At 39.4% G+C, this 20,307-nt stretch overlaps 1 protein-coding gene and 1 long non-coding RNA gene across 2 annotated transcripts; one reads left to right on the forward strand and one right to left on the reverse strand.

Annotated features, from left to right (window-relative positions):
- Positions 1–11,605: 11,605 nt before the first annotated feature.
- Positions 11,606–16,824, forward strand: LOC104593443 (putative aluminum-activated malate transporter 3). The gene is made up of 6 exons (XM_010253278.2): positions 11,606–12,125; positions 12,435–12,575; positions 12,658–12,927; positions 13,037–13,176; positions 13,266–13,412; positions 16,022–16,824. Exons 1-6 carry the CDS (start codon positions 11,621–11,623, stop codon positions 16,646–16,648), a joined length of 1,830 nt encoding a protein of 609 aa, XP_010251580.2. The 5' UTR covers positions 11,606–11,620; the 3' UTR covers positions 16,649–16,824.
- On the reverse strand, positions 13,265–14,346 carry LOC148790309 (uncharacterized). Its single transcript, XR_016078412.1, has 2 exons — positions 14,204–14,346; positions 13,265–14,159 (listed from the first exon to the last, which is right to left on the reverse strand). It is a non-coding gene; the product is annotated as an uncharacterized LOC148790309 (long non-coding RNA).
- Positions 16,825–20,307: the final 3,483 nt, after the last annotated feature.

Raw genomic sequence — 20,307 nt, forward strand, 5'->3', positions numbered from 1 at the left:
ATCCACATATTACAAGAGTTCAAATCAGCCCCCCATATGATTGCGCCCCACAACGTCCCACAGCATATCCCTACTGTGTATTGGAAATATCTCCCAATGATAACATCATCATTTTTGATATTATCATCGGGAGATATTCCTGATACATGGCGGGGATGTGCTGTGGGGCGCAGTCTTGTGGAGAGGCTGATTTGATCCCATTTTACAACCTGTGCTGATTTGTTGACTGACGTGTTATATGAAGGGAGACTGGACAGCAAAAGTGTTTTTCTTTTGTCTTCATATAGATGAACAAGCGGGGTTCTTTACATGTTGGCAGCCCAAATGGAAATCACATGTTCCTAATTCCCTCTGTTTACAGAGAGGCAGATAGAATTAGAACCTTTTTAGTGTGCGAATGGAGATTGAAGTTTTCAACAACCAACGTCAATTGGGAAACGAGTTCAAATCAGCCCCTACAAGATTGTCCCCCACAATCTTCCATATCATAAAATATTTTCAATATACGATGGAGATGTGCTGTGGGACATTATAGGAGCAATCTTGTGAGAGACTGATTTGATCTCTTGTGAAAAAGGGTCCAACTAATAGGGGATAGATTTGACGTGCATGGCAAACACAAATTAATAAATTGCCAAGGAATTAGACAAACAGCATCGTCATCAACATATCTCTCCACGTATTGAAAAGTGTAAATGTTAATTGCAAATTAGCTTATCCACTAGTAACTAGCATTTTGTTTAATAAAGTTTAAAAAAACTATTGAAGGGACATAGATGTGCACTATGTGATGAAAGGAGGATAAATTTGGTAAGGATAATTAAGCATATATACATCTTTATTAATGCATGTCAAAATCAAAAATCTTTTTCCTTTTCAAAAGAAAAGAAAAATTTTGTCTATCATCACTGTGAGGGGATATGAACCTAAACCTTGGAAGAATACAAAAAGGAATAAACACTTGAGATGAAAATAATATCTAAATAGACTACATTAGTTATACTAAGAATTGAAACCTTGATTCTGCTCAGCCTTTTCTATAGTTGGGATCTCTTTTTCTAATCTTTCTAAACTCTGGGATATTATTCTAATTGAGTATACATGGTTGCGAGTTTGTTTTTCCACAGTAACAATGGTTGCTTTAATCTCATGAGGTTTTGCAGCAACATGGCAAGACATTTTTTTTTTTCATAACCCTTCTTTGTAGGGTCTCACTAATCCGTGTCCAATCTACTGCTTATAATTTTTATTTTATTTTTTAATTTCATGCCATATCTTTTTCCTTCTCAACTACCACCACCACCTCAGTATATTTTCATCATACACCTGCCATATTACTTCCTTATCTTCAATATTATTAGTGCATTGTTCTTCCTTATAGCAGTACTAGTTTGATGTCAGAACCCTTCTCTACCATGATCAGGAATGGTTGTAATGTTCTCTTTAAGATTTTCATCTTGATATTTTACCTTTTTTTTTCTAGTTAGGATTTTCAATTTTAACACCATTTTCTACCATAATCAAGGAAACAATTGGATAATCCTCTTTAGGATTTTTATCCTCATCATTGGTAGATCTATTTTTAGTGTTGGACAGTGTGTGCTCTTAACTTCAATCAAATTGTTGTAATATGATATTTGTTGTTAAATAAAATTAGAACATTGTTATCTCATGTGAGTTTTGGTAATTTACCCCATAAATTGAATATTTATGAGAGAATGTTTTTGGCCATTTGATAAACTTAGGGAGTTTATCATGGTAAGGTTGACATTATTGTACTATCGAATTGGTGGAGTAGTCTGTCTCAACTACTAGGGTTAGACCTAAGGTACAGTGAGTGGGTGTTTGGTGAAACACTGAACAATGACCATCTTCAGTTATGTTATAGACTTTGGAGATAAATAGATAAAACTATAAAATTGCACTTAACCCCAAACTTGATAACAATACTATACTAAATGTTGGATTGAGCTGTTTTTGTTATGCCAACTAGTGAAATCCTCTAAGGGTCAAATACTTGGGTATATTGGAATAGTTTGAAGTACTAGTTGAATAGGCGATCATTGTGATAGGATCAACCATTTTGTTAAACAAAGAATATCCTAGCTTACACTCTTTCTAATGAAAATCTAAAACAATCGATAGTGGATTTCAACTTGTTTTAAAGTCGGTTTGCAAATTGTATTTATACTTATAAATAGTTTATTTTGTGAAAAGATTTGCAAAAGGTTTTAATCCTATGCTCTATATGAACTGAGAGTGTAACACTACATCTTATAGTCAAGGACGAGGTCTTTCCTTATGAGCAATGCATTGATATTATGGGCTGAGAAGTTAGGAGCAAAATCTTTTGGGTTGAAACCTGATGAAATTATTGTCAAGTTATATCATTGGATTTGGGTTCATAGGATGGTTAAAAGTTAAAACTTGAATCCACTTGTAATAAAGTGTTGGGTTGAATTTGAATCAAATTAGATTGGGGGCAATTCACTAAGTATCACTTAATGAATTCGGCCAATGTGTTTTAAACATGTAAGATAAACCCATGTAGTACAACTTGGGAGCTATGTGGGTCCTACACCATACAAGGAAGAGGTCAAAGAGGTTGGTTAACCATGTGAGAATGCAATATCACTTGAGAGGTTTAACTAAATTCCAACAAGGCAAGTTTGACTAGCACCCAACTAATCTAGTTTGATTGGGATGTTATGTTGTTGGGATTCTTGGGTTTAATTAGGTAATTACATTACTCTCTTCAACACCTAATGGAATTAGAGCATTATCCTAAGTAGAATGTCTCTAAATTGGTTGGAAACAAATTGCAAAACTCATATTGGCACTTTAGAAGTCCAAATTTATTTAAGGTAGTGTATGAGACAGAGTTTTTTTGTTTTTTTTTTTTTTTTGCAACACCAAGATTGTATATCCAAACCCTAATTTGACTAAGATTTTGAGAAGACTTGTTCTTCCTCTATTCACTGAGTTCTTCAGAGTCTGGGTACCAACTTGAATTAACAAAATAGTTTGTGTTGGAAGCAGTAAGGGTAAATCTATCACCACTAAGATGAATAAATCCCAAGAGAGTGAGGAATTGTATGCAATTTTTGGCTATGTGACTAGTGTTATTGAAAATCTGACACACAACTAGGTTGTTATGGGAGTTGGATCAAGGTCCATTAGTAAGGCAAATATTGTTGTTATTCTCCCCTTTTGATTGAAGTTGCCATTCGATTGTCTAGATTTTGAATTGTTAGACATAACTTAGGATCTATTGGCAACATTGGCAGAAGGAGTCAATTGGAGTTGATGTCATTCTAACCTCTCATAATAGCCGAGTAACATACTTTGAACATCAACTACAAATAGATCATCTAGCTGAGTTGTTATATAGCCTCAACAAAAGCATCATAGTTAGGTGCCAAACCTCCCAATAGATAATAGATAAGATATTCTTTGCTTAAATAATAGTTCACAACTACCAATGCATAAAATAATCCTTTGATTTTCTAAATGTATCCAGTCATGGAATGATCTTTTATGAACGTATGCAAGCTCCAATTGTAGATAATGAATGGTGAGACTTATTTAAGGGTGAATAGTCTTGTGAGGGTGTTCCAAAGAAATTTAGAAGTTGTACACCCAACCACTTGTGCAAGTACAAATTCGGTGAGAGAGAGGATAGCAACCAACTAAGAATAAGATAGTCTTGCTCAACCTAGGCTAAGTATTTTGGACTTGGTGCAATAGAGGAACTAGTTGCATTCTTATCTGGGCAAGGAAATGATCCATTCAATATAGCCATAGAGGCGGTGGCCTCTTAGTGCTGGTATTACTTGCATGGACCACAATATGTAGTTTAGGATAACTTCATAGAGATAACATTGGAGAACAAGGTGAAATGGACTGGTTGAGCAATATGAGAGTGCGATGGAAGCATCACATATTGGACTTTGTGGTTTTGGACAGTAATGTGAGACAAGGAAAACTTTTATTATATCAATGCATATGGTTGACAATGCGACTTCAATTTATTGTATATAAAATTAGGAATAAAAGGAAAACTTTATCATACTTCATATGACAACCTCTTTGGGACAGGAGCATCGGATTTTGCATCTTCTTCCATGATGGTGTAGTTGGGTGGTACCTATGCCCACGAAGGGGGTGATAAACTGTTCATACCGTTATTATCTAGAACTCCTATTCTATCAAGAATGGGCCAATGATGACAGAGAGCACGATGGACCCATAGGTGGTAGAGACATTACCATTGAAGTTCGTGACCTCCATATGTAGGTCGTTGATCTCGTCCTCCTCCCTTAATCTACTAATGACCGCCTTATTTCATATCCCATAATCTTTGGCATTATATATAGGGGTCGATTGTGATGGAGGTCTATGGCCATAGCATGTCTTCTTCTGAAAACTCGATGTTCAGGTTGTTCAAACGATGGGGGTCGAGAGGACATCTAAATGTGCTGGCCAGTGCCCGGATGGTGATCCTTCGTGTCGTGTTGCGTGCCCCTTGTTTGTGGAAGAAATGTCATAGCTCCTCCTTCTACTTGAATCGTTGTATCAACATGATTGGTGCCATGCTGTCGTAAGTTGTTGTGCCGACCATATTTGCACTTCCCCCTTGCTGGTGGATGGGAAGGGGATTGGTGTTTACCCGCGCATGCTTAGGCTTGGCAAAATCATTGAGCTTGACCTTTCGAATGAACATTATCACAGGGTGAAGCAGTCCATGAGATCATGGTTTGGTGATTGATGAAAATCACACCACCTCGGTCCATTCAATCCTTTTTGGGGTCAACCCCTACGGGCAACGGTGGTAGGCTGATGACCCGCTCCTCCACTAATTTGTTCATTATCATTATTACCTCATTCTTATTGCATTCAAATGGTGGAGGAGGTGGCAGTGGTGTCCCATTATCACGTTGCTCTTGGTTGTTAGGTCAGAAGTATGGAGTGCGACTGGGTCCTCGATCGTTTCGTGGCTTCTGATCAATGGCATATGCTTCTTGTTGCTGGTAAATTAGGCCAAGGTTAACTTGATGAGAGCTAGGCGTGATGATAATTATTATGGTCCTTTCTGCGCACTTACAAAGTTGGCTAAAGGTGTCAAGCTTGATGTTTTTGATCCTGATCCTATAAGCCAGATGCATCCCTTGGATGCATTGTTCTACGAACCCTTTCTTAGTGGCGCGTTCATCAAACACAGTGTAGGTAAGCTTTTGGAACCGCATGACGTAAGCTAGAAAATCTTCTCTTGGTCGCTGTTCAATGTTGCGAAGGTCTGCCATGGTGTGTCTACACGTTCCAAAGTGAACCATTTGGATAGAAATTTGGTAGTAAGCTCCCATCCAAGAGTCCAAATCCTAGGAGTTAGACTGACAAACCACAAATAGGCAGGCCTAGTAAGGGATTTTGAGAATTTGTAGACCTTGAGGTTCCCATCCAAGGCGAAGGCTCCTAGGGCGTCTTCAATTTTGCTCACATGCTCTTGTGGACTCCCATTTTATCCATCATACAAGGGTCATTACTGTGGGAGAGCATATCCAGTAGGGTAAGGTTTGTGCAGGATTCGGTTTGAGTAAGGTTTCTAAAGAATATAGACAGATTGAGTCTTCTATGAGGCCTTGGACGTACTCTCAGAGTTCCATCCGGTTGACAGGCGCACCAACGGAGGAGATACTCGCTCCAACCATAGTTGTTGGTGTGTGATCAAGAATGACAAGGCATTCGGTTCTTTAGGCGATGCTAGCTATGGGCAGGCAACCACCTCCTTGTGGCTAAGGATTGGGTGCCTTAGGTGTGGGATCCCCTAGGCAAATAGAGGGTAATGTGGATGGGCCGGCGGGAGTGAAGGGAGGATTTTTTAACACGATTGCTCGCTATAGAAGTAATTGTAGGGTGTCTCTCATCTCAACCTTTATATGCCCCAAGCAATTGAATTGAGCCTCAAATTCATAGACTTTGTGGGATAGGATCTCAATGTTTGCTTGGTTACTTGATTCTTGATGAATTTGTTCCTTAGAGTCCACATTGTGGTTCTCAGGGTCATCATGTTCTTCTTTAGGGATTGGTGAGAGGTTGATTCTCCTGGCGGCCATCTCCTATGATCAATGAATAAACCAAAGATTCTAATGTAGGTGGTGTGGTGAGGCAATGAGAGATGGTCTCCTTGAAGAACGAAGATGGTAAATGACTAGAGTCGGGGAACTAGAATGTGAGTGGTGAGTTCGGTTTAAAAAGAGATTACAGTGATGTCTTAGGGAATACAGTCTAAGGATCCTGGAGTCAGATACTTATGGTGTGATTTGTGTCTCCTTTTTTTTATAGAGGAGATCCCAAGACTATAAAGAGAAATATCCAAAAGATGACTTTTCCCACGAGGAAGGGTATCTCAACTCTTTATATGTTACCGGATAGACCCGTTGGGGTTTCACCACGTGTTGAGTGAGATCCTTTAAGTGCAGGGTTTCCTTTTCTTTAAAGAGTCTTGCATGACACGTGTTGGCTACTTCCTTTCGAGTCTCCCCTTGGCCACGTGTCAAAGGTGGGATCCCTGAACAGTTGACGTATTTAGACAACTTAGCAACCACTTCAGAATTAGTCATCACAGCTCAACACGATTAGCAGGGAAATTAACCATAGTTTTCGTGTGTTATGGATAATGTTTGATGCTCATCACAAGTGTGGGTGACTTACAATTGCTTCATGCAGTGCTCTCACACCATTGTAGAGGCTTATTGCATTTGCTGATCACTTAATCATTAATCATTGTCATGATTTTCACAAACGTTTCACTTTGACTTATTGCGGTGTTCATCGTGAATAGGAGCCTCATATAGTTACAATTCAGGGTTCTTATCATGAATTCTATGGTATTAAGATACATATACTTACACAAAGAGATAAATATAGAGAGAAACAAGCATTTGAAATTTAAATGTACAACAACCAAATGATAGGATAAGATTGCATGGATCATGTTGGGTGTGATCTATCCATTTGTTAGTTGTTTGGTTATCTCCAACACTTGATGCTTAATATCATAAAGTAAAATATAAAAACCATTTCTAAATTGTCAAAACATGAGGTTTTCTAAAGGCTAATTAAGAGTGTTCTCCTATTGAGAGTAGTGTTCTCCCTCTCCTCAATATGAGTGTTTTGCTTTTTTCTCTTTTTTCCTATAAAATGTGAAATCATTAAAAGAACAAGTTAAAATCATTTTCTTGAGTTTATATCTACGACAGCCATGCTTAACCCTAATTAAATATGGACACACCAATGATAGTAATGCTTCTCGATCCGAGGTGATGCACGAACTGAGGAGAGCAACTAGATAATCCTTGCCAACAGTGTGGAGCCGAGGTGGAAGGATGGAACCATGCTTCAAGACCTGTGATCAAGAAAGGGGAAGTCAGAGGCCCGAGGAGTTATCCCCGGGTAGGCACTCCGGCACTCAAGTCAGTAGAAGGTGGTGGATGGCTGAGCCAAGCAATAAGGGTGCTGGTCCGAGCAGAGTAACAACATGGGTGTTAGAAGTCAAGAGACTTACCTTGAGCAGGAGGTACCTTTTTATAGTTGGTGGGGCATGTCCTAGTTGGATTAGGCATCTGGGGTTGCCGAGGTGAGGTTCCCCGCTGGGGTCTTAGGGATAGTGTTGATCCCCGACGGAGTTACCCTCATCCCTCTTCTATTCTTGGTCATACTTATCCACATGACGTAGAGCTAACATGGAAGAGAGAATAAGGTAGAGAGGACTAAGGGAGTAGCGTAGCGCGGCCTGAGTTGTAGGGCTTCCGTATGTCGCAGAGTTGACTGGGCGGTGCCAATGTGGCCAGATAACTGGACGATGACTGGGTGGTCACGTGGCTCTTGGAGGCCAGCTCAGCCATGACCCGAATGCCATTCCCGCAGTTTTGAAGTCGAGGAATGAAGTGCTCGGCTGAGGTGTGGTGCGGTAGGGTGCTTCGTTCCTTGGCTGTGGAACTCTGAATTGGTCTTGGTTGAGCGTCTTGTTCCTCGGAGCTTGTCGGAATGCACATTGCAGGGTGTGGTTGAGGAGCTTTCCTCTCGTAGGCTATGGAACTTCGCTGACTGTAACTTCGCAATCTGAACACCACTCCCCCAGTTCGAGAGTCGAGGAGAGGGATGCTTGGCCGATAGATTGTGCGGCCGTTCACATCGGCGCCGAGGAATCTCGGGTTGGTCTTCGGGGTCTAGGCTTCTTTGTTGCTGCACTATGCCGAGGAAGTGTTCTTCGTCCTTCGGTCGAGGAACTTTAACTTCGAGATTTCGGAATCCGAACACCACTCCCCCAGTTCTGAGGTCGAAGGGAGGAGTGCTTGATCGGGGCATGGCGTGGGCTTTTTGGCTGGGGCCGCGGTGTGTGTGGCCCTTTCCTTCTTGGGGTGCACAGAACAGTCTTTTACCCAACTGGACTCGGCGACGAAGACCACGTGGGGTAGCGTCTGCTTGTCGAGTCTTTCTTTGGCAGGAATCCACACAGTGATGTGTCCTGCTACGGTTGTCTAGTTCGCGAGAGTGGGCGGAGGAGGCGGATCTTCTTGCCGTTTCTTGTCTTTCTTGATGAGACCGTGTTCCCCTCTTGTCCGGTCAGTGCGTTTTGGGGTCCTCAGGATGAGGATCATCCTTCGACCGTGTCGAGGCTGGAGGAGGGACGACCTGATTGGGTGGTGCTGTAGAACCCAGATTCTGCATCATTTCGAAGATCTTGTTGACCTTCTCTTGCATTGCTTGGAACTGTATGGGGTCAACCGCGGTCGGAGGTTGTGGGGTTTCTTGATGGGGGGGCTGTGCGGTGAGATTCTCGAGATGGGGATTGACCTGTTGATCGCTCGGACTGCTTCTTGGGCATCTTGATTGCTTTATTGATTGCACAGTGAGAGAGAAAGATTTCGGGAAAGGCTTTTTGTGCAATTCCCATAGACAGTCCCAATTTGATGCTACTCGATCCGAGGTGATCCACGAATCGAGGAGAGCAACCAGATAATCCTTGCCAACAGGGTGGAGCCGAGGTGGAAGGATGGAGCCGTGCTTCAAGACCTGTGATCAAGAAAGGGGAAGTTAGAGGCCCGAGGAATTATCCTTGGGTAGGCACTCCAACGCTCAAGTCAATAGAAGGTAGTGGATGGTCAGGCCGAGCAATAAGGGTGTTGGTCCAAGCAGAGTAACAGTATGGGTGTTAGAAGTTGAGAGACTTATCTTGAGCGGGAGGTACCTTTTTATAGCTGGCGGGGCATGTCCTAGTCGGATTAGGCTTTCGGGGTTGCCAGGGTGAGGTTCCCCACGGGGATCTTAGGGATAGTTTTGATCCCTGGCGGAGTTATCCTCATCCCTCTTCTATTCTTGGTCGTATTTATCCACATGACATAGAGCTAACATGGAAGAGAGAATAAGATAGAGAGGACTACGGAAGTAGCGCAATGCGGTCCGAGCTGTAGGGCCACTGTATGTCACGGAATTGACTGGGCGGTGTCGACGTGGCCAAATGACTTAATGATGAATGAGCAACTACGTGGCTCTTGGAGGCTAGCTCAGCCATGACCCGAACATATAGTAATAAAAATACAGATCACATGATATTTTGAACAAAGGGCTGGCGTCATTGTTAAAGGAAATCCTCATTTATCTAGTACTAATTGGCATTTTACTTAATAAATTTAAAAATCTATTGAAGGAATATGGGTATACATTGCTATTAAAGGAAGCTAAATTTAACAAGGATATTTTTTTTGGCTACTATTTGATAAGGATAATTAAACATAACTTAAATAAATCTAGCACATATTTGTTAGTGCCAAAATGAAAATTTTTCTTTTTAAAAAGAAAAGAAAAATTTTATCAATAATCACTGAGGGGGGACATGATCACTAATGTAGTCCGTTTGAAACACCTAATAAGTCAAAACTTAGTCACTTCTGTCCAATGACTAGCCTGGGTCACCAAATAGTAGTTCAAAGCAAAACCTAGTCAGTTCAAAGCAAAACCTAATCAGTTCTCTCTCTTTCTTTCTCACCTACATTTAGACATAGGCTCTCTTTCTTTCTCAGTCTCTCTTCTCCTCTGCCCAATAGTCTCTGACATTTAGGTTCACTTTGGAAAGAGTATAAGTACAAATTTATAGGGTGCAAACCTTGTATTTTGTATTATTTTGTATGTATTTGCACTGTACATATTTGTATTTATAGTCCTTCCAAACTAAGCCTTAGCAAAGGAACTACGACAGCCTGACCCCTTCTAGAGCATACATAGTGCAGCCACGTTCAGAGGTTTGACCACTTCCCCTCTTCCCCAATCAATTCTGCCTATCCTTCCTCAAAATTTTGCTTCAACCAGAACATTACTTGAATGAAAGCTTTGATATCTAATAACACTGGACACTCATACATACATTTTGCTAACAAAGCAAAACACAATGGATCTTAAGTTTCTTTTTGAGAAAAAGTTTGCAGGTTCCCTTACTTCAAAGTAGGAGTTTTCATCCTAATCTCAATGATTTAGAGGTAAAGAAAACTTGAGAATCAAAGATGATTTCACCACTGAAGCAAAACGACGATGGGTTGAATCCCTAGGAGGATTTGTGTTTGTCATCCCCTAATAATCCTTTCTCATGAGAAATCCAATCAAAATGATCTCTATGAAAAGTAAAAAATCCATATGATCAAGATACAAATGAAGACTTATTTTGTTCTTATTATTAATTAATGTTATTCATCAATAACATCAACCTTGGATTATATTCCACTAAATTTTCTATTTTTTTTAACTCGATGCTTAATATCAAAAAGTAAAATATATTTACCATTGCTAAATCATCAAAAATACATGTAAGGTTTTCTGAAAGCTAACTCACAGGGGGCCGGCCACAAGGAAGGGCTCCAACCATGGTCACAACAGACGCGGTCTTATGTTCTTAGATTTGTGTCTTCTCAAAAGTCAAAACAAAGTAGAAACATTTTCAGTTTTGGTGACCAAATTCATTTTCACTTTGATTTAGATAAAATCATTGTTTATGAAACCAACAAAAAGATGTTTCCAAAAACAAAAATACATTTTTCATTTTTAAAAGAAGCTTTTATTTAAGAATGAGAATAACCACTTTTAAGAAGCTTATTTTGAGAAAATAAGATGCCACTTCTACACACACACTATATATATATATACATATACATTGGCGATACACTTAAATATAAAGTAGAAACAGTTTATATTTTATATTCATTAGATTAAAGTAATGAAACATTTTATACAAAACCCTTATGGAAACAATTCATTTTGGAGAGCACCGCTTAACCTCTCATGTTTGTTTATTGTTAAATCCTAACACAATTACATTATTACTCAATCCGACTCAACTGAACCTTGACCCCAAAACCGTTGTGCACAATGCATAGTTGGATTCTTAATTCTCCATTCAGAAAACATTATTGAGGTTAAGCATCTTCTATCCAAGTTTTTCTTCTGTCTCTATATCTTTTATTTATTCTTTTATTTTCTTCTGATGGTATTATATTCTTCTTTTATGTCATATCCGGTCTACACACGTTTTCTCCCCCTACTTGGACTGCATTATTGACATGCCCTTTATATGATCACACTCTCCTTCTTAAAATTTCAGTACTTGGAGAACTGCCCAACCACCCCTTCAGTTCATCTTCGTCCCCCCCCAAGACTAGTTAGCTTGCAGAGTCTCCACTGCTTCTCTTGTAGTGTTTCGGAGAAACAAAGTAGAGCTGGTGGTGGAAACAATCAACACCCAGAAACCCAAAGCCGTAGAGCATATATATCCTTGTGTCTGAGAATGAATGGCAAAAAGGGTAGCGTCGAGATCGACATTCCTCCGGCATCGAAGACCAAACAGCCAGAAACCTGGAAGAAACCAATCACAGGAGGCTTCTCCATTAAAGAATGGATGTCGAATGTGTGGAGCTTTGCAAAAGAAGATAGTAACAGAGTAATATTCTCACTAAAGGTGGGCTTTGCTGTTCTCCTTGTGTCGCTGCTAATACTTTTCCGGGCACCTTATGAAGTATTCGGCACCAACATCATCTGGTCCATCCTCACTGTCGCCATTATGTTCGAATATACAGTCGGTAATGCATAGACATATACACATCCATCTCCATTAAGTTTTATGTATACCATAAATACATGCAAATTCACATAGGATGCATGGTCTAGATGCATCTATGTATCATGTAGAAGATGATACACATGATTCACATCTATCATGCACATACACAGAGTACATACATGTACACGTATGGGCATGGGCATGCATGTGTCAACTATGTCAACCGTTAAATATATACAATACCGCTAGCTATTAGAAAGCATATTCCAATTTCCAATATCCATCAGTTCACTCTCCTCACATTTGTCGATGTCCTGAATCCCTGAAGGAGCGACGTTTAACCGAGGGTTCAATCGAGCACTTGGAAGCTTACTTGCCGGAATTTTTGCTGTTGCCGTTGGTGAAGTTGCTCTGCGCACCGGCCATGTTGCCGAACCCATAATAATCGGCATTAGCATCTTCTTTATTGGTATGTACATTCTGCATCTCTCTCTCTCTCTCTCTCTCGGAGATCTAACTGAACTGAACATACATCACCTTCATACATGTAGGTACTATTACCTCATTCATGAAGCTATGGCCGTCCCTCGTCCCATACGAATATGGGTTCAGGGTCACACTCTTCACCTTCTGTCTAATAATAGTCTCTGGTTATCGGATGGGTAGCCCAATCAGAACTGCCATGGATCGGCTGTACTCGATTGCCATCGGAGGGATTGTAGCAGTTCTAGTGAACGTCCTCGTATTCCCCATTTGGGCAGGGGAGCAGCTTCATAAAGAGTTGGTCAATAGCTTCAACTCGGTGGCGGACTCTCTTGAAGGTGGTTCTTCGCTACCACCACTTCTTTGTTTGTTGCTCTGTGCATATTCTGTTAACGAAATATTAAACTAACCCAGTAAATCAATATCTCTTCGTCTGTGCAACCTCAGAGTGCGTAAGAAAATATTTAGAAGACGATGGATCTGATCACACAGAGTTTGCGAAGACCGTCATGGACGAGTTCCCCGACGAGCCGGCGTATCGAAAATGCCGAGCAACGATGAATTCATCGGCGAAATTTGATTCTTTGGTAACGTTTTCTGTGTATTATCGTATGGACTAAGGATTAATTAAGTGTGGTTGGGTAGTAATTGATGGTCGTCTTGTACGTGTTTGTAGGCGAATTCGGCGAAATGGGAGCCCCCACATGGCAGGTTCAAGCATTTCTTCTATCCATGGTCGGAATATGTGAAAGTCGGTGCCGTCCTCCGGTATTGCGCCTACGAAGTAATGGCGCTTCACGGTGTCCTGCACTCCGAGATACAGGTCTTCTTCTTCTTCTTCTTCTTCTTCTTCATCCCTTAACATAAACGTTGAGAGTTGAGAGTTACACAGAACAAACCAAACCAAACAAAACCACTTGGAGCGGCACGTGTGGATGTGCCGCCATGTACGGAAGTGAAGTGACGAGTGTGACACTTGTTTCAACCTCAGCTGTGCTTAAGATTCTCTCGAAACGTGGGTCTGCTTTGGCTGCATGAGGGCAGCCTAGGCTGCACCGAGCCAATGAAAGTCAGCCACGAAGCCCATGCTGAGAGAATCTAAATTTTTGTCCTTCTTTAGGCGACGTGTCTTATTTTAATAATTTGCTTAAAACAATTATTAAAAATTAATCAAAAGTCAACTATTAAAGATCACGGGTTGCAAAAAACTTGGCTCCATCTAAATCCATATACAGGCTCAATTGTTAATTTAATTGAGCTCAAATAAGATGAAGCTTGTGACACCAATTGAGCTTATATATAATAATACTTTTGGTTTTTATATACAATAAGAAATAATTTTTATATGTATCATTTTGAAATTTTTATATGAAGTTTAGTTCACTATACGAGCGGAACTCAAATAATCTAATATACCCAAAGAGCAGCCAGGAGATGAATTTGCTAACATTACTTCATTATTGGGTGCTTTTGTGCAGAATTGTTATGCTAACAATCTATTTCCATGCATTTAAAAATGATTTTGATTGAACTAAGGCTGTATTTTGTTTGAAGGAAAAAGTAGGAAAACCTTTACAAATCTCTTTCTATTTTTTCCTACTTTTTTCATCAAACCAAACATAATGTAAGTGTACCCTTAATTGGTGTCCCATTTGATGAAAATATGTCAGAGCAAAGAAGTGATTTTCTGTAACAAAAAGCTTTAAATGGACAAGTCCAAGAACAAAGAAATAACAAAGATTAAAAAGGGGGGGGGGGGGGGGGGGGGGGTGTTCGCTTATATGTATGAATTTGATTCTTAAAAAACATAACAACTGCCACTTCAACAAAATAATATTGTTTTCACTAAAGTGGTAGTTGTTTTTGCTTCCAAAAAATCAAAATTGTATCATATATGCATATTGACAAACACCCCTTAAGATGATCTAAAAACCTTAGAATTTAACAGAAATAAAATGACTTTGTACAATGATATTCCAGGATTTATTGACCCCAAACAGAAAATGTATATATTTTGATTCCAAATTGATAGAGTTGTGATTCTCTAATCTCTACACCATTTACCAAAGTAAACTTCTCATCTACTACTGTAAAGTATGATAATTGATGAAGGTGCTTTAGTAAACTTGAAGCGCAATTTGCATTGACTAGTGAATTATATTCATCAAGCTGATTTCAGCCTTGAGGACCTCTGCTTCCACTTTGGTTGCACGTAGAAAATGAAAGATAATGAACAGTTTTCAAAAAAATTTGCTGTTATATATATGGCGTTCGGTTGCGTGGAAAATGGCCAGAGAAAATTATTCGTTTTAATTTTCTATGGAGTTTATGTATCTTCCTTGTGTTATAAGCAACCAAAGACAGCCTTAACATAGTTTTGTTGTTTTAACTTCTTGTTTTCCTTTATGTACCCAGCTGGGATTTATTGAAAAATGAAAATTGTAGTATGTCATTACAATATTATCATCAATTAAGACTTTTGCTTTCTTATTTGACAACTTTGTCTTCACAATATCCACGCGGCGCCAGTAAAAAGATTTAAAATGGTTAAAAATAGGCCTGGCAAAAATTCGACCCGATCCGTGAACTGAAAATGGGTCGGGTCACCCCTTTTCAAATTGATGTTTTCGATCCACAGTTGGCCCAGACAGTAGAATTATTCGATTGAATGATTAAACCGTGTTTTTAGTAACTATATATATATATATTAAAAGAAACTCTTGATTTGGTCAAAAACCTACTGACCAAAGTGAACCAGTGGCATGTTTGACCCGTGGATCAACCCTATACCCTAAGATTCAGGGGCAGGGTCCAGCCTTTGCCAACTTGACCTGACCCGACCCAATTCAATTGGGAGGCCTAGTTAACAAAAGAACCTCTGGAATAAAAGGGGAATGGAGTTTATTTATGGGTGGAGAGATTTGCTACTCACAATACAAGGAGTTTGGCTTCAGGGCAAAAGCCAATTCGGGCAGTTTTTACTGTCTTTCATTGAGAATATCTCCGTACTTGTGTTCTATATTTCCAATATAAGATTACAAAAGGCTGTTACAACAGTGTGAATGCAAATTTGCCCTGATAGAAGCCGATCTCCAATACAAGATGGCGATATATGACTGAAATTCAAGGTGGGTAGAGAGTAGTGGGCAGGAAAACCTATTTTTATTTATGGGGCTACAAAGTGACCCAAGGATTTAATTCAACCCATCCCAAGATGGGCCTGACGATGAGACTGACCCATTCCTATGCAAATTTTTAGTGATTTAATTCAACCCATCCCAACCTCTACAAGCAAGGTTGGGCCGTCCTGCAGACTAGCTCGGAGGCCCAACGTGCACACGAATGAAGTGCCCAACAGCCCAACTCCCAATAAGTGGCCCAAGTCTGAAAGGGGGGAAAAAATGCTGACAAAGTTTTGTCTTCGTTTTTCAGGCACCCTATAACCTTCGGGTTGCGTTTCAATCGGAGATCCAGGATGCCAGCAGCCATGCAGCAGAGCTAGTGAGGAGCTTGGGTAAGGACATAAGCAACATGAAACGAAGGCTTCAAAATTCTCTACTGAAGAGAGTCCACAGCTCAACTGAACGTCTCCAGCGTGCCATAGACATGCACTCCTACCTACTCACCTCCGGCCATGACCTACTTGACTACTCCAAGCCACTTCCCAAAATCTCTAGTACTCTCTCGTCTGCCCCGTCCGACCTCTCCGCCCAACTGGCTGAGCCGGCAGGTAGCAACCGCCCTGAGCCGCCCCAGGAAGCCCAAGCACCTGCTGAGACTCTCCCTCCGGCCCCAGCTGAATCATACAATGAGACAATGAAAAAGCAACAGAGGAGGCTGTATTCATGGCCTCTGAGAGAGGTGGATACATTCGAAGAGGGTACCGTGGGCGGCGCCGGCAACTTACTGCCGAGAATGAGTGCACTGGAGAGCACCACGGCCCTGTCACTGGCCACCTTCACCTCATTGCTTATTGAGTTCGTGGCTAGGCTTGATCACTTGGTTGAAGCTGTGGATGAGCTTGCTAAAATGGCCAAGTTCAAGAATGAGGATTCATAAACTGAAGGCGCCCTTCTTAGTCTTGCATATTTGATTTTGATGATGTAAAAGTAGAAAATACTTGTGTGTGTGAGAGAAAAAAATTTCATAGATATCATCAGTTATGAAAATTCCTTCTAACCAAGGCCAAAAATCAATTCAAACCATCAATGACCCCTTGTAGAATGATTTAATTTGCGACTACTTATATTGTCCCAATTTGTTCCTTACCAGTTAACATTGGGGCTCATACTCAAATTTGCAGAAGTGAAAGGGTCCATCAACTACGGCGCATAAGAAGTTAAGAACAAAATGAATTAATTAGAAAGAAAAGAAAAGCCACTTCTAAAACACACACAAAAGACGCTTTTGTTTTGGGAACGTTACCAAAATCAACCACCAAGCATCAGTTTGTTCTTATATATGGTTTCACTTAGGCTGCGTTTGGTTGAAAATTTGCACGGGTGTAAATGTATAGGAGTACAAATAGGCTTAACATAAAAGCTAGTTTACTTTTGCTTCAGATTTGACCTTGTTTGTCTTGTTTATTTGTGAAAAGTAAAATTGTGTGAGGATTATTTATTTAGGATTGTGGTAGGAAGCATGATGATGCTTCATTGATACATATGAGAGAGAATTAAGGTAGGAGGAAAGTGGTGCAAATTTTGCATCAGCTTTTTGATATGCAAATGAGGTTAAAAATACATAAATTTTTATAAGTAGATAATGCAAATAGTTTTTACAAACAAACAGATACAAAATTGAACCTGATGCAAAATTTGTATCTAGTTCAGATATTCACTGCAGCCAAATGCAGCCTTAAGTTTCCTACAACTCAATTATCTGTTTGTTAAAATATTAGCTGAGATGGTATATTATTTCGGCACTGTTTTGCTAGTCAGAGAGAGAGAGAGACTCCATCACCTCAAAGAAGGAAAACCAATAATTGATCCTTCGTCCATGGAAGACAGCACCGTGCAATAGCACAAGTAGAAGCTACCGTGGTGGTCCAAATCCCAGGTCAAATCTTGCTGGGCCCAATTGAACCACAAATCTGTCCTACGAAATCTAATAAAAGAATGGGGGGTGTAGTCCAGAATAAATGGGGAATAAAAACCAATCCGCAAAAAAAAACCCGATAAATCCATGATTTTGAAATCGTGGACCTAAAATTCAAACCATCAGCATAGAAAACTCAAATTTCCTGACTAGCCCACAACACAGATTTTGAGACAATCGACAACTATTAGTATATACCAGCGTTAATTGACCCACGAAACCGGAATCAGACGAAATACAACTTGGGTCGTGGACTTGTGGTCCATGAGAATCATACCAATTACTTGTTTTTGAAATGGATTCGAAAATTCCAAGGAAAATGTGGCCAAAGTTCAAAATCTAAACCATCTAAAGTAAGGTTCATTTCCCTTGCACTCTTTTTTCCCTTTCTCCATTCTTCCTTTCCTACTTCCTCTTTTAACTCTCTCTCCTTTCTCTATTTTCCCTTCCCAGTCCTCCCATTAAAGCCAAATCACTAGAGGTTTAGCAAATCTTCATAGAATCTCTCTCTCTCTCAACGTTTCCAATTATCTAATTCATCTCATCTCCCAAAATTTCTACTAAATATCTCACCCACCTAAAACTCCATTGTAAATCCCCCCACCCCCTTTTTGTTGAGTGATGGAAAAAAGTTATTTACCAAATACTCACTCGAGAAACTTCTATAATGAAAAACTGCCACAAAAAGGGAAGAAGCTTATATGAAAACCTGGAATTGATTTGTCTTTAAAACCGAGAAAAAGTGGTTGATAAACATTTTTATAGTGTTTGTTTACAGCTAGGGGCCATTAGGAACACCTTTGTGTTGGGGGAAATGTTAAAATGAAATTTCCCCCAACGATTGGCTTGCACGTAAACCGATACAAGCATTTATTAGATAAACAAGGCTATCAAATAATAGTTTGGGACAAACGCCTACATGGCAATGAACTGGCACCATTTATCTAATAAACAGAAGTCATACCAAACACCATTTAAACCAATAACAAATGCAAATTGAAAAAAAAAAACACTATAAAATGGATGGAAAAAGGGTAGTTTAGGGATTTAGAAAGGTTTAAACAGTTATATGAGAGTCTTTCTCAAAGTTAATTTTGTTAGAACCTGAAAAATTCAGTAGGGGTAATTGCCACTACTCCCAAAGTAAAGGGTAGTAATTTATCCAAATCCTGTTGTAATGATAAATAATATTTTAAATTATAATATTGTCATGCTAACTAATGGAATACTAATAGCCAAACTTAGGTGTATATTTCCAAAAGTTTAAGGTACTTGATTGTCACACTTGAAAGCTGAGGCTCTTAAGGCTGTTTTTGGTTTAAATGAAAAAATAGGGAAAGGAAGGAAAATGTAGGGAAACCTTTACAAATCTTGTATAGGTTTTCCTATGTTTTCCTTCCTTTCCCTACCTTTTTCTTCAAACCAAACATAACCCAAGTGTCACTACCCCCAAAGTTGTAATATCCCTTTTGTTTATGACTATATGGTTATGGATGAATGAATATGATTTCTAGAGTTTTTAGTAGCAGAACAAACCAATGAAGAAGCCTTAAATGAATTAGAGTTGGGGGCTTGGGGCGTTGTAGATAAGTGAGAATAAGTACAAGCTTAAGTGGGAGGAACATGGATGGAGGGTGGTGGCAAGAAGAGGAAGAAATCAGGACACATGAACATCATAGGCACATAGGGACAAACTGTAAGTGGGGCTTGTCAAGACATGTCTCCATATTGATGAACTTAGCACCTATGATAAGGTATTAAAGTCAGGCCTGAGCTCAACCCAGCTTGGACTCCAGGCCTAAAATATAAGTCTGGGCCTGGGTCTATATGGGCCCAGGCCTAGATACTTTCCTATAAAAATTACACTATATAATATATATACATGAAAAAGATTAGGGTAGATTACGAAGACCCCCTATTCTATGGGGCTAGTGACAATTACCCCCTGAACTTTCATTTGTGCTGAAGACCGCCCTATATTATGAGGTCAGTGACAATTATCCCCCCTAAACTTTCATTTGCAACAAATACCCCCTAATCACCAAGTCATATGGCAAAATGTGTTAAATTACCATAATACCTACCTAAACTTTCCTTATTTTCTTTTCCTTTCTCTTTTTCCATTAAACCCTAATTGACCTAAAAATACCTCATTTTTTTCCAAAGGAAACCAAATAAAATAACAAGAATCATTTCACTAACATAGAAAAACAAGTTTCTTTAAATTCTTGTTTCATTTCGCTGACATGAATGTCTCTCTTCATCTTAAAATATAAAAATTATCCATCCCTTTCTTTAATAAATTAAGAAAAACCAAACAAAACCTTAAATTTATATTTATCAAAAAGAAACCTCTAACATTTCATTTGAATATTGAATCCAACCAACAATCTACAGGGATCTATTAAAGCAACTAAGAGGAGTTCAATATTATATTTAAAAAATTAATTGAATCATAAATTGTTCAAATAAATAAGAAAAGGGTAATTTGGGAATTTAAAAATTTTAAACAACTTAATGAGAATCCTTTTCAAAGTCAACTGATGAAACTCCAACAGAAAGGGGCATTTGTCGCAAAGCGAAAGTACAGTGGGGATAATTGTTAACCCCATAGTAGAGGG

Source organism: Nelumbo nucifera, chromosome 7 (assembly GCF_055504915.1).
Source record: "Nelumbo nucifera cultivar China Antique chromosome 7, China Antique-T2T, whole genome shotgun sequence".
In the NCBI taxonomy this organism is placed as follows: Eukaryota; Viridiplantae; Streptophyta; class Magnoliopsida; order Proteales; family Nelumbonaceae; genus Nelumbo; species Nelumbo nucifera.

Coding starts and splice junctions, on each gene's coding strand:
- LOC104593443 (XM_010253278.2), top strand. CDS start 11,621: ATGATCACACTCTCCTTCTTAAAATTTCAGTACTTGGAGAACTGCCCA. Junction 13,177..13,265: donor CGGCGAAATTTGATTCTTTG/GTAACGTTTTCT, acceptor ACGTGTTTGTAG/GCGAATTCGGCGAAATGGGA. Junction 13,413..16,021: donor TCCTGCACTCCGAGATACAG/GTCTTCTTCTTC, acceptor TTCGTTTTTCAG/GCACCCTATAACCTTCGGGT.